This window comes from Centroberyx affinis, unplaced genomic scaffold (genome assembly GCF_046629955.1).
Source record: "Centroberyx affinis isolate AG114_WGS23_722 - 3 ecotype Tasmania unplaced genomic scaffold, CSIRO-AGI_Caff_v1 ptg010387l_1, whole genome shotgun sequence".
In the NCBI taxonomy this organism is placed as follows: domain Eukaryota; kingdom Metazoa; phylum Chordata; class Actinopteri; order Beryciformes; family Berycidae; genus Centroberyx; species Centroberyx affinis.
Genome location: NW_027284818.1, coordinates 1 through 15,000, shown reverse-complemented (window position 1 = coordinate 15,000; position 15,000 = coordinate 1). Strand labels below are relative to the sequence as shown.

General features: G+C 44.9%; 1 protein-coding gene across 1 annotated transcript in view; it reads right to left on the bottom strand.

Moving 5' to 3' along the window:
• LOC139640747 (E3 ubiquitin-protein ligase UBR2-like) overlaps positions 1-14,992 on the bottom strand; it is a gene marked incomplete at its 3' end in the record, with an annotated part of 24,505 nt that extends 9,513 nt beyond the window's left edge. The window contains exons 1-16 of the mRNA XM_071514924.1: positions 14,931-14,992; positions 13,757-13,867; positions 13,581-13,646; positions 12,199-12,315; positions 9,790-9,853; positions 8,930-9,054; positions 8,745-8,797; positions 8,481-8,583; positions 6,920-6,968; positions 6,628-6,782; positions 6,043-6,145; positions 5,637-5,746; positions 5,102-5,185; positions 3,990-4,171; positions 1,483-1,688; positions 662-755 (exon numbers count right to left, since the gene is read on the bottom strand). Coding sequence (XP_071371025.1) covers positions 662-755; positions 1,483-1,688; positions 3,990-4,171; positions 5,102-5,185; positions 5,637-5,746; positions 6,043-6,145; positions 6,628-6,782; positions 6,920-6,968; positions 8,481-8,583; positions 8,745-8,797; positions 8,930-9,054; positions 9,790-9,853; positions 12,199-12,315; positions 13,581-13,646; positions 13,757-13,867; positions 14,931-14,984 — 1,676 coding nt within the window. The remainder of the gene's footprint in view (positions 1-661; positions 756-1,482; positions 1,689-3,989; positions 4,172-5,101; positions 5,186-5,636; positions 5,747-6,042; positions 6,146-6,627; positions 6,783-6,919; positions 6,969-8,480; positions 8,584-8,744; positions 8,798-8,929; positions 9,055-9,789; positions 9,854-12,198; positions 12,316-13,580; positions 13,647-13,756; positions 13,868-14,930) is intronic.
• Positions 14,993-15,000: the final 8 nt, after the last annotated feature.

The window sequence follows — 15,000 nt, the reverse complement described above, 5'->3', positions numbered from 1 at the left end:
TGAAGACCAGGAGGACCAAGAGGCCACTGATCACTACAGCAGCTCATTCCACTGACCTGCTCCTCTTTGGTTGAAGGTTTGTTAAAGGAAATCTCTAAAATGTAACAGCTACTGGTGATGTTATATACTTAGCAGTTAGTTGTGTTTTTCTTCTTGGCGGATAACCGGCCAATCACAGACGAGGTGACGTCACCTCCAGATGTTTCCAGTTTGATATGAGAAAATGTTTCAGGATGTAAAACCTCAGCGGTAAACGTCAGGTTTTGGTGTCAGTCCCTCAGGATCAAAGAGCGAGGGCTTCTTTCTAGAGCCGCCATTTTTCACCAAGAGACGTTCAACAATCATACAGGGAGAGATCCATCAGAGAAGAGAGAGACCAGTTTCTCCACCACAGGAGCAGGAGAGAGACCAGAATGCACTGCAGGAGCAGGAGAGAGACCAGAATGCAATGAGAGACATGGTTGTGTCCATGGCCGGACTGGTGGACCTCCATGGTTGGACTGGTGGACCTCCATGGTTGGACTGGTGGACCTCCATGGTCCATGGTTGGACTGGTGGACCTCCATGGTTGGACTGGTGGACCTCCATGGTCCATGGGCAGACTGGTTTGTCACCACACTGTTTTAGGAGTTGGCGGTGTGTTTGAGCTGCAGTGTCGTACCTCTGCCAGCAGGTGGCGTGCATGATGTGTCCACAGCTCGCGGTGTGTGTGCCGAACGCCAGGTCAGGGTGCATGAACAGAGGGTCGTGACGCTCTGAAACACACACACACACACACACACACGGATCAATACTCATCAGCAATACAGACATAGGGTTAGGCTTATCATCACCATTATACCATGGTCTGGGTGAATACTCGATTCTGATTGGCTGCAGGGTGTCCATTAATTCCTGATAATGGACACCTACTAAGTAGTTCCAGTGAAACTGTCTGTTCTCCGTTCTAAATTAATGCGCTGGCTACGTAGCATCAGCCTGTATCTAACATGAGTAACCATAGCAACAGGGACGCAGTCAAAGCCTCCGTTTCCAATTTGTATGTTCGTGAAAAGGGTATTAGTCAAACCCTCAGGTGTTACCAGGGAAACTGAGTTATGGCTTGTGAAAAACTTTAGATTTTGATTACAAAACACATGAAAATATAAATGAATGGTCTTCATTTCTTTTCTTTGCCAGTGACCATGGTGTAAGAGGGATAAAGACCGACGAGGTCCATTATCAGGAATTAATGGTCTGCTGAAGCATCCGCACAGTTCTGGCCTCCCTGTCGTCCATTAATTCCTGATAATGGACCTCGTCGGTCTTTATCCCTTACATAAACATCACCAATAAACATTAATATAGTACAGCTAATCAATAGACTTATTACTGCACTACTACTAATAAACATATTACAGCTAATCAACCAACTTTACTCAATTACTGTAGTAACTATATATATATCACAGCTAATCAGACTTATAGACGTATTGATCTGACCGGGGTCGGGGGGGGGGCGGCTCCGGTTCTTGGACAGGACGGTGGACCTCTGGACGAAGGCGGCCAGCACCATGGCTCTGCCGTGACCTCTGACCTCCTGCTCCTCCTGACACAGGATGCAGGTCACCAGCTGACGCCGCTCCCCGCCACCCGACCGCCTGGGACCCACACACACCTCCAACACACACACCTCTGCCCCGGGGGGGCTGGGGGGGCAGACCGTTAACAAGGTCAGTTAACAACAGGGTCAGTTAACAACAGGGTCAGTTAACAACAGTGTCAGTTAACAACAGGGTCAGTTAACAACAGGGTCAGTTAACAACAGGGTCAGTCAGTTAACAACAGGGTCAGTTAACAACAGGGTCAGTCAGTTAACAACAGGGTCAGTCAGTTAACAACAGTGTCAGTTAACAACAGGGTCAGTTAACACCAGGGTCAGTAAACAACAGTGTCAGTTAACAACAGGGTCAGTTAACAACAGGGTCAGTCAGTTAACAACAGGGTCAGTTAACAACAGTGTCAGTCAGTTAACAACAGTGTCAGTTAACAACAGGGTCAGTTAACAACAGGGTCAGTCAGTTAACAACAGGGTCAGTTAACAACAGGGTCAGTTAACAACAGGGTCAGTCAGTTAACAACAGGGTCAGTTAACAACAGGGTCAGTTAACAACAGGGTCAGTCAGTTAACAACAGGGTCAGTCAGTTAACAACAGTGTCAGTTAACAACAGGGTCAGTTAACACCAGGGTCAGTTAACAACAGGGTCAGTCAGTTAACAACAGGGTCAGTTAACAACAGGGTCAGTTAACAACAGTGTCAGTCAGTTAACAACAGTGTCAGTTAACAACAGTGTCAGTCAGTTAACAACAGGGTCAGTTAACACCAGGGTCAGTTAACACCAGTGTCAGTTAACAACAGTGTCAGTCAGTTAGTTAACAACAGGGTCAGTTAACAACAGTGTCAGTTAACAACAGTGTCAGTCAGTTAACAACAGTGTCAGTCAGTTAACAACAGGGTCAGTTAACAACAGTGTCAGTTAGTTAACAACAGGGTCAGTCAGTTAACAACAGTGTCAGTCAGTCAGTTAACAACAGTGTCAGTCAGTTAACAACAGTGTCAGTCAGTTAACAACAGGGTCAGTTAACAACAGTGTCAGTTAAAAACAGTGTCAGTTAACACCAGTGTCAGTCAGTTAACACCAGTGTCAGTCAGTTAAAAACAGTGTCAGTTAACACCAGTGTCAGTTAACAACAGTGTCAGTCAGTTAACAACAGTGTCAGTTAACAACAGGGTCAGTTAACAACAGGGTCAGTTAACACCAGTGTCAGTTAACAACAGGGTCAGTCAGTTAACAACAGTGTCAGTTAACAACAGTGTCAGTTAACAACAGTGTCAGTCAGTTAACACCAGTGTCAGTGAGTTAACAACAGTGTCAGTTAACACTAGTGTCAGTTAACAACAGGGTCAGTCAGTTAACAACAGGGTCAGTTAACACCAGTGTCAGTTAACAACAGGGTCAGTCAGTTAACAACAGTGTCAGTTAAGAACAGTGTCAGTTAACAACAGTGTCAGTCAGTTAACACCAGTGTCAGTGAGTTAACAACAGTGTCAGTTAACACTAGTGTCAGTTAACACCAGTGTCAGTGAGTTAACAACAGTGTCAGTTAACAACAGTGTCAGTTAACACTAGTGTCAGTTAACAACAGGGTCAGTCAGTTAACAACAGTGTCAGTTAACACCAGTGTCAGTTAACAACAGTGTCAGTTAGTTAACACCAGTGTCAGTCAGTTAACAACAGTGTCAGTTAACACCAGTGTCAGTTAACAACAGTGTCAGTTAGTTAACACCAGTGTCAGTCAGTTAACAACAGTGTCAGTTAACACCAGTGTCAGTCAGTTAACAACAGGGTCAGTCAGTTAACAACAGGGTCAGTTAACAACAGGGTCAGTCAGTTAACAACAGTGTCAGTTAGTTAACACCAGTGTCAGTCAGTTAACAACAGTGTCAGTTAACACCAGTGTCAGTCAGTTAACAACAGTGTCAGTTAACACCAGTGTCAGTTAACACCAGTGACACCAGTAACCTGCTACTGGTGTCACTGGCAACTCATTTGATTCATTTCAGTCAGTAAATAGTTGAATTTGATTTTTAGGTGAAACTGAACCGCTCAAATAGAGACAGAGATGTACAGTGTGTACCTGTGTTCTGGTGTATGTATTTACTGTATATGTATATTATGTATGTACATACAGTATGTACAGTGTGTACCTGTGTTCTGGTGTATGTATTTACTGTATATGTATATTATATATGTACACACAGTATGTACAGTGTGTACCTGTGTTCTGGTGTATGTATTTTCTGTATATGTATATTATATATGTACACACAGTATGTACAGTGTGTACCTGTGTTCTGGTGTATGTATTTACTGTATATGTATATTATATATGTACATACAGTATGTATGTATATTATATATGTACACACAGTATGTACAGTGTGTACCTGTGCTCTGCAGCAGCAGAGGTTGAAGCCTCCAGCTCCTCCAGACTCTGTTGGAAAAGCTCTTTGTTCTCGTTGATGAAATGTTTCTGCATCTCAGACATCTGAGCCATGATCTTCTCCCTCCTCAGCCGGGCCATCTCCGCCTTCCTCTTCCTCTCCGCCTTGTCCCTGTCCCGCACCGTCTGAGGAACAGGACCGAGCTTTATATCATTTATTATAAAGTCCTTATCCTAAACTGTCTGAGGAACAGGACCGAGCTTTATATCATTTATTATAAAGTCCTTATCCTAAACTCACAGTCTGGAGGAAACAACCCACTCATTTAGCTTTGTTATGATTAATTATAACTTCATTATGTATTTAAGGAGGAGCTGATTTAGCTTTATTCAGATTTAGTTTTATTCCAGCTGTAGATTACACAGATAATAAACAGACAGTAGCTGATCTGAACACAGCTGATATTCACTCAATAGAAAAGCTGATGGAGGCAGCTGGGTTCCATCCAAGTATTTTTATGTGAATTATGATGTTTTGAATGTTTTGAACAGCTGAACGGAAACAGGAAATTTCCATGAAATTTTCTCACTATTGCAAAAAGTATTTATGTGATAAATAGAGATGGAGACACATTTATTGGATAAATCAGTAGTTACATTTGTAAATGATCTGAACTTCCACAAGCATCATGTATGTTGTTTCTAACATGTCATGTGTCTGTTGAGGTCGTATGATCTTTAGAATATCACAAAGGTTTTATTGTTTTCATCTTCGGATCAAAGCATGAATATGACCAATATTTGCTAAAACTAACGAACAAGAACAACTTGACCCGGAATAATCAATACTGATCAATTATTGAAAGACTCCTTCCATTTTTCTGGTGGATGTTTGTTCTGATGTTCAGTCGATCTGATCTCTGATCAGCTGACAGTAAAACACCTGATTCCTGTTTGATTTTTCATGTTTTCAAAAGTTAAAATTTGAGAGCAGGATACAAAACATAGGTGGTGTGTGTGTGTGTGTGTGTGTGTCTGTGTGTGTGTGTGTGTGTGTGTGTGTGTGTGTGTCTGTGTGTGTGTGTGTGTGTGTGTGTCTGTGTGTGTGTGTCCTACATCCTCCAGTCCTTGTCCCTGGCTGGTGGAGGCAGTAGAGGTGGAGGCGGTTCGTTCCCTCGTGGTTTTGATGTTCGCCACCATCTGCACACAGAAACTTCTAGTTGACCCAGAGAAACTTCTAGAGGATCACAAACTTCTAAAGGATCACAAACATCTAGAGGATCACAGAGGATCACAAACATCTAGAGGATCACAAACTTCTAGAGGATCACAAACATCTAGAGGATCACAGAGGATCACAAACTTCTAGAGGATCACAAACTTCTAGAGGATCACAAACTTCTAGAGGATCACAAACATCTAGAGGATCACAAACGTCTAGAGGATCACAAACATCTAGAGGATCACAGACTTCTAGAGGATCACAAACATCTAGAGGATCACAAACATCTAGAGGATCACAAACATCTAGAGGATCACAGACTTCTAGAAGATCACAGACTTCTAGAGGATCACAAACATCTAGAGGATCACAAACATCTAGAGGATCACAGACTTCTAGAAGATCACAGACTTCTAGAGGATTCTGCACCTTGAGGATCCAGGTGATCATGTCTTTGTGAACCTCCAGGTGTGGAGCGTTCTGCAGACTCTCCAGCAGAGCCAGAACACTTCCTGATGTACTGGGAGCTTCTCCTGGACCTGGCACACACACACACACACACACACACACACACACACACACACACACACACACACACACACACACACACACACACACACACACACACACACACACACACACACACACACACACACACACACACACACACACACACACACACACACACGTGAGCAGACATGGTATTCTTATTGCAGACAAACATTACAGAAGGTGTAGTGACAGTGAGGGAGAGGGTTAGTGTGTGTGTGTGTGTGTGTGTTTATGTGTGTGTGTGTGTTTATGTGTGTGTGTGTGTGTGCGTGTGTGCACTGACGTGTTATCTTGCTGGTGTAGTTGAAGGTGACATCATCGTCTCCGTTGCTGTTCTCCAGCTGCTGCTGCTCCTCCAGCAGAGCCATGCCGACCAGGTGGAGCACCTACACACACACACACACACACACACACACACACACACACACACACACACACACACACACACACACACACACACACACACACACACACACACACACAGTTTATTTTCTTCCATCATGGAATCAAAATGGATTTATTTAACAGATTGTCTGAGTGATCAATACAGAACCTGTCACATCAAATATAAAAACAAGACGCCCCGCCCACACCGCCCGAGGCCCCGCCCACACCACCGGAGGCCCCGCCCACACCGCCCGAGGACCAGCCACACCGCCAGAGGCCACGCCCCCCAAGTAACATCTGTAAGCCGCTGTCAGTTTAGACAGTATTTTAAATTAACCTGGAAACAACTCACCCTAACCCCCCCCACCCCCCACCCTCTGCAGCATGGACTCCCTCTCCCCCCTCTCCCCCCCTCCCTCCCCCCTCCCCCCCCCTCACCCTCTGCAGCATGGACTCCCTCCCCCCCTCCCCCCCCCCTCACCCTCTGCAGCATGGACTCGCTCCACCCCCCCCCACTCGGCTCCACGGCCCACTGCAGCACGGCTCCCTCCACAGCCAGCAGGACGTCACACTGCAGCAGGTTCACCAGGCTGGCAAACAGGGGACAGAGGGGGGGGAGGGCCGGGGGGGGCAGGGCTGGGACACACACACACACACACACACACACACACACACACACACACACACACACACACACACACACACACATCAGAACATTAGCAGCCTCATCAGTCACAGTGTGATGGTTCCACATGTTGAAGTGAAACATCTACCTGTGTCTTCTCCATTCTGTCTCCTCAGCTTCCTCTGGGCCTCCTCAGCCTAAAGACACATGACACACAGTTACCATGACAACGCTCACACCGCACCTTCACTATGAGACTTCACTGTGAGACTTCATTATGAGACTTCACTATGAGACTTCACTGTGAGACTTCATTATGAGACTTCACTATGAGACTTCACTGTGAGACTTCATTATGAGACTTCACTATGAGACTTCACTATGAGACTTCACTGTGAGACTTCATTATGAGACTTTACTATGAGACTTCACTGTGAGACTTCATTATGAGACTTCGCTGTGAGACTTCACTATGAGACTTCACTGCGAGACTTCACTATGAGACTTCACTGCGAGACTTCATTATGAGACTTCGCTGTGAGACTTCACTGTGAGACTTCATTATGAGACTTCGCTGTGAGACTTCACTATGAGACTTCACTGTGAGACTTCATTATGAGACTTCGCTGTGAGACTTCATTATGAGACTTCGCTGTGAGACTTCACTGTGAGACTTCATTATGAGACTTCACTGTGAGACTTCGCTGTGAGACTTCATTATGAGACTTCGCTGTGAGACTTCACTATGAGACTTCACTATGAGACTTCACTATGAGACTTCACTGCGAGACTTCATTATGAGACTTCACTGTGAGACTTCATTATGAGACTTCATTATGAGACTTCACTGAGAGACTTCATTGTGAGACTTCGCTGTGAGACTTCACTATGAGACTTCACTATGAGACTTCACTATGAGACTTCACTGCGAGACTTCATTATGAGACTTCACTGTGAGACTTTACTATGAGACTTTACTGTGAGACTTCACTATGAGACTTCACTATGAGACTTCACTGTGAGACTTCACTATGAGACTTCACTGTGAGACTTCACTGTGAGACTTCACTATGAGACTTCACAGTGAGACTTTACTATGAGACTTCACTATGACTTACTCAGACTTCACTATCAGACTTCACTGTGAGAATTCACTGTGAGAATTCACTGTGAGACTTTACTATGAGACTTTACTGTGAGACTTCACTATGAGACTTCACAGTGAGACTTCACTATGAGACTTCACAGTGAGACTTTACTATGAGACTTCACTATGACTTACTCAGACTTCACTATCAGACTTCACTGTGAGAATTCACTGAGAATTCACTGTGAGAATTCACTGTGAGACTTTACTATGAGACTTCACTGAGACTTTACTATGAGACTTCACTGTGAGACTTCACTATGAGACGTCACTGTGAGACATCACTATGAGACTTACTGAGACTTCATTATGAGACTTCACTGTGAGATTTCAGAATGAGACTTCACTATGAGACTTTACTGAGACTTCATTATCAGACTTTTTGATACTTTACTGAGACTTAACTGTGAGACTTTACTATGGGACCTTTTGAGACTTTACTGTGTGTGTGTGTGTGAGAGAGAGAGAGAGAGAGGGAGAGGGGGAGAGGGAGAGGGAGAGGGAGAGGGAGAGGGAGAGAAAGAGAGAGGGAGGGAGAGGGAGAGGGAGAGAGAGAGAGTACCTTGGACTGGTCGGCTCTGGAGTAGTGGTGGAAGTAGAGGTTGAAGTGTTTGTACCACTCTGGTCTGAGTTCATACAAACCTCTGCCTGTCACTCCAGGCTTCCTGCAGGAACACACACACACACACACACACTGCTGGTTAAGGTGGATGGAACTGGTTAAGGTGGATGGAACTGGTTAAGGTGGATGGAACTGGTTAAGGTGGATGGAACTGGTTAAGGTGGATGTGTTTTAAAGTGGAAGTGCTGCAGAACACAGACTGACTTGAATGAAGCGACGCTGTCGATCACTCTCTCCAGTCCGGTCTCCTTGTTCTCCTGCAAAGAACACACATTTATATAGAACCTTCTTATAGACACAGTACAATACAATAAGAAGTAATATAGTAAAGTCATAAAGACAAGACAGACAGACAGACAGACAGACAGACAGACAGGTAGCTGTCTCACGTTCTCTGGCAGAGCCTTCACCAGCTCGCTGTGAGCCATGGGTCTGATTGACAGCTGGTGGATGATTTCCCTCCTGACTTCATCACAGGCTTCGACCTGACCAACGCCCGCCACGAAGCGCTCGCCTGCACACACACACACACACACACACACACACACACACACACACACACACACACACACACACACACACACACAAGTCACCAGGTCCTCCAGTTAACACCATTACAGATACCCCCGCTAGTTGCTATGGTAACTGTTGTAGTAACCATTGAGCTACTTAGTGAAGATAGTACACATGTTGGGAACTGTTGTATAAGAGCCATAATCATCTGGAGGGTGCTCTGTACCATCACAGCCTAGACTCATCACCATGGCAACCACAATCACAGCCTAGACTCATCACCATGGCAACCACGATCACAGCCTTGACTCATCACCATGGTAACCATGATCACAGCCTAGATTCATCGCCATGATAACCACAATCACAGCCTAGACTCATCACCATGCTAACCATGATCACAGCCTGGACTCATCACCATGGCAACCACGATCACAGCCTAGACTCATCACCATGGCAACCACGATCACAGCCTTGACTCATCACCATGGCAACCACGATCACAGCCTTGACTCATCACCATGGTAACCACGATCACAGCCTTGACTCATCACCATGGTAACCACGATCACAGCCTTGACTCATCACCATGGTAACCACGATCACAGCCTTGACTCATCACCATGGTAACAGTAAGCACAGCAGAACGCCCTCCAGTGGATTACTGCTATAACAGTTGTCCGGTTCTATATTACTGGATGAAAAATATATGAATGTTATGAATGTGGAGACTCACCAACAACCATGATGATGAGGTGCAACATCTCTTCTATCAGAGTGTTGTTCTGCTGCACCACGTCCTGAGAGACAGACAGGTGGAGAGAGAGACAGGTAGGGAGAGACAGACCGGCAGAGACAAGTAGGGGGAGAGAGAGAGACAGGTAGGGAGAGACAGACGGGCAGAGACAGGTAGGGGGAGAGAGAGACAGGTAGGGAGAGAGACAGACAGGTGGAGAGAGAGACAGGTAGAGAGAGAAGCAGACAGGTGGAGAGAGACAGGTAGAGAGAGAGGCAGGTAAAGAGAGAGAGACAGGGAGAGACAGGTAGGGAGAGAGAGAGACAGATGAGTCAGGGAGGGGAGGATTGACCTTGTTGGCGTCTCTGTATCTCTTCCTGCTGTCTGCTGTAGAGTCAGAGTCAGTAGAGTCAGAGTCAGTAGAGTCAGTAGAGTCAGAGTCAGTAGAGTCAGTAGAGTTAGTCAGTAGAGTCAGAGTCAGTAGAGTCAGTAGAGTCAGTCAGTAGAGTCAGAGTCAGTAGAGTCAGTAGAGTCAGTAGAGTCAGTCAGTAGAGTCAGAGTCAGTAGAGTCAGTAGAGTCAGAGTCATTAGAGTCAGAGTCAGTAGAGTCAGAGTCAGTAGAGTCAGAGTCAGTAGAGTCAGTCAGTAGAGTCAGTCAGTAGAGTCAGTAGAGTCAGAGTCATTAGAGTCAGTGTCAGTAGAGTCAGAGTCAGTAGAGTCAGTAGAATCAGTCAGTAGAGTCAGAGTCAGTAGAGTCAGTAGAGTCAGAGTCATTAGAGTCAGTAGAGTCAGAGTCAGTAGAGTCAGTAGAGTCAGTCAGTAGAGTCAGAGTCAGTAGAGTCAGTAGAGTCAGAGTCAGTAGAGTCAGTAGAGTCAGAGTCAGTAGAGTCAGTAGAGTCAGTCAGTAGAGTCAGAGTCAGTAGAGTCAGTAGAGTCAGAGTCAGTAGAGTCAGTAGAGTCAGAGTCAGTAGAGTCAGTGTCAGTAGAGTCAGAGTCAGTAGAGTCAGTAGAGTCAGTAGAGTCAGTCAGTAGAGTCAGAGTCAGTAGAGTCAGTAGAGTCAGAGTCAGTAGAGTCATTAGAGTCAGAGTCAGTACAGTCAGTAGAGTCAGAGTCAGTAGAGTCAGTGTCAGTAGAGTCAGAGTCAGTAGAGTCAGAGTCAGTAGTCAGTAGTGTCAGTAGATACTAACCTTGTTGGCGTCTCTGTTTCTCTTCCTACAGTCTGCTGTAGAGTCAGTAGAGTCAGTAGTGTCAGTAGTGTCAGTGGAGTCAGTAGAGTCAGAGTCAGTAGAGTCAGAGTCAGTAGAGTCAGAGTCAGTAGTCAGAGTCAGTAGAGTTAGAGTCAGTAGAGTCAGAGTCAGTAGAGTCAGAGTCATTAGAGTCAGAGTCAGTAGAGTCAGAGTCAGTAGAGTCAATAGAGTCAGAGTCAGTAGAGTCAGTAGAGTCAGAGTCAGTAGAGTCAGAGTCAGTAGAGTCATTAGAGTCAGTCAGTAGAGTCAGAGTCAGTAGAGTCATTAGAGTCAGAGTCAGTAGAGTCAGTAGAGTCAGTCAGTAGAGTCAGAGTCAGTAGAGTCAGTAGAGTCAGAGTCATTAGAGTCAGAGTCAGTAGAGTCATTAGAGTCAGAGTCAGTAGAGTCAGTAGAGTCAGAGTCAGTAGAGTCAGAGTCAGTAGAGTCATTAGAGTCAGAGTCAGTAGAGTCATTAGAGTCAGAGTCAGTAGAGTCAGAGTCAGTAGAGTCAGTAGAGTCAGAGTCAGTAGAGTCAGTGTCAGTAGAGTCAGAGTCAGTAGAGTCAGAGTCAGTAGAGTCATTAGAGTCAGAGTCAGTAGAGTCAGTAGAGTCAGTCAGTAGAGTCAGAGTCAGTAGAGTCAGTAGAGTCAGAGTCATTAGAGTCAGAGTCAGTAGAGTCATTAGAGTCAGAGTCAGTAGAGTCAGTAGAGTCAGAGTCAGTAGAGTCAGAGTCAGTAGAGTCATTAGAGTCAGAGTCAGTAGAGTCAGAGTCAGTAGAGTCAGTAGAGTCAGAGTCAGTAGAGTCAGTGTCAGTAGAGTCAGAGTCAGTAGAGTCAGAGTCATTAGTAGTCAGTAGTGTCAGTAGATACTAACCTTGTTGGCATCTCTGTATCTCTTCCTACAGTCTGCTGTAGTGTCAGTAGAGTCAGTAGAGTCAGTCGAGTCAGTCGAGTCAGTAGAGTCAGTAGATACTGACCTTGTTGGCGTCTCTGTATCTCTTCCTACAGTCTGCTGTAGAGTCAGTAGAGTCAGTAGAGTCAGTAGAGTCAGTAGTGTCAGTAGTGTCAGTAGATACTGACCTTGTTGGCGTCTCTGTATCTCTTCCTACAGTCTGCTGTAGAGTCAGTAGAGTCAGTAGAGTCAGTAGAGTCAGTAGTGTCAGTAGTGTCAGTAGATACTGACCTTGTTGGCGTCTCTGTATCTCTTCCTACAGTCTGCGGAGCTGAAAATGTGGAAAAGCTCAAAGCGACTCAGAACGATCATCAGGAAGTGGTTTGGATCCATCATGGACGCTCCGGCCTGCGCACACACACACACACACACACACACACACACACACACACACACACACAGTCAAATCTGTTCATCATGGTAAGACACATATATATTTTATAATAAATTACATTTACCTAGTATAAGACTACCAGTAGATTATTGTTCTATGAATAGAGTCTGGTTCTAAAAGTAGAGTGTGGTTCTATCAGTAGAGTGCGGTCCAATCAGTAGAGTCTGGTTCTATCAGTAGAGTGCGGTTCTATCAGTACAGTCTGGTTCAATCAGTACAGTCTGGTTCTATCAGTAGAGTGCGGTTCTATCAGTACAGTCTGGTTCTATCAGTACAGTCTGGTTCTATCAGTAGAGTGCGGTTCTATCAGTAGAGTGCGGTTCTATCAGTACAGTGCGGTTCTATCAGTACAGTCTGGTTCTATCAGTAGAATGCGGTTCTATCAGTAGAGTGCGGTTCTATCAGTACAGTCTGGTTCTATCAGTAGAGTCTGGTTCTATCAGTAGAGTGCGGTTCTATCAGTAATGTCTGGTTCTATCAGTAGAGTGTGGTTCTATCAGTAGAGGGCAGTTCTATCAGTACAGTCTGGTTCTATCAGAAGAGTCTGGTTCTATCGGTAGAGGGTGGTTCTAACAGTAGAGTCTGGTTCTATCAGTAGAGTGCGGTTCTATCAGTAGAGTCTGGTTCAATCAGTAGAGTGCGGTTCTATCAGTAGAGTGCGGTTCTATCAGTACAGTCTGGTTCAATCAGTAGAGTGCGGTTCTATCAGAAGAGTCTGGTTCTATCAGTACAGTCTGGTTCTATCAGTAGAGTGCGGTTCTATCAGTACAGTCTGGTTCTATCAGTAGAGTGCGGTTCTATCAGTACAGTCTGGTTCTATCAGTACAGTCTGGTTCTATCAGTACAGTCTGGTTCTATCAGTAGAGTGCGGTTCTATCAGTAGAGTCTGGTTCTATCAGTACAGTCTGGTTCTATCAGTAGAGTGCGGTTCTATCAGTACAGTCTGGTTCTATCAGTAGAGTGCGGTTCTATCAGTACAGTCTGGTTCTATCAGTAGAGTGCGGTTCTATCAGTACAGTCTGGTTCTATCAGTAGAGTGCGGTTCTATCAGTACAGTCTGGTTCTATCAGTAGAGTGCGGTTCTATCAGTACAGTCTGGTTCTATCAGTAGAGTGCGGTTCTATCAGTAGAGTCTGGTTCTATCAGTAGAGTGTGGTTCTATCAGTAGAGTCTGGTTCTATCAGTACTGTCTGGTTCTATCAGTAGAGTGTGGTTCTACCTGCAGCATGATGATGTCCTTGTCAAACATCTCCACTCTGCACTTCACATTGTGGTAATAGTAGATCTGAAACACACACACACACACAGAATATTACACAACTCATGTGTCATGTGATGTCATGTGATGTCATGTGATGTCATGTGATGTCACAGGAACTTCATGTTGTGACTCACCTGGTTGATCAATGAGAAGCCGTTCCTCCTCCACATCCCAGCATGCACCTGGGCACAGAGCACCAGGCAGCGCAGGGGGAGTTCAATCAGGAGGGGGGGGCTGAGCTCGCCCTGAGGGGGGGAGACATACACACACACACACACACACACACACACACACACACACATTTACATGACATCATGTCATTCAGACTCTTCTGTCCAAAGAGACAATAAGTGCATTTTGTCAACAGACTGAACATCACAGTCTTCATCACAGTACACACACACACACACACACAGAGTATACACACACACACACAGTATATACATACACACACACAGTATACACACACACACACACAGTATATATGCACACACACACACACACACAGTATATACATACACACACACACACAGTATATATGCACACACACACACACACAGTATATACATACACACACACACACAGTATATATGCACACACACACACACACACACACACACAGTATATACATACACACACACACAGTATATACATACACACACACACACACACACAGTATATATGCACACACACACACATATATACACACACACACACAGTATATATACACACACACACACAGTATATACATACACACACACACACACAGTATATACATACACACACACACACACACACACACAGTATATATGCACACACACACACACAGTATATACATACACACACACACACAGTATATACATACACACACACACAGTATAATACAACACACACACACACAGTATATATACACACACACACACACAGTATATACATACACACACACACACACACACAGTATATACATACACACACACACACACACACAGTATATACATACACACACACACACACACACAGTATATACATACACACACACACACACAGTATATACATACACACACACACAGTATATACATACACACACACACAGTATATACATACACACACACACACACACACAGTATATACACACACACACACACACCACAGTATATACACACACACACACACACACACACACACAACAACACACACACACAGTATATACATACACACACACACAGTATATACACACACACACACACACACACAGTATATATGCACACACACACACACACCACACACACTCACTGTGTAGTTACTGACCAGTGGAAGCTGCTCAGGGAAGCGAGGCGAGTTCTGTCTTACTGAGGAGGACATGAAGACCTGAGGAGGG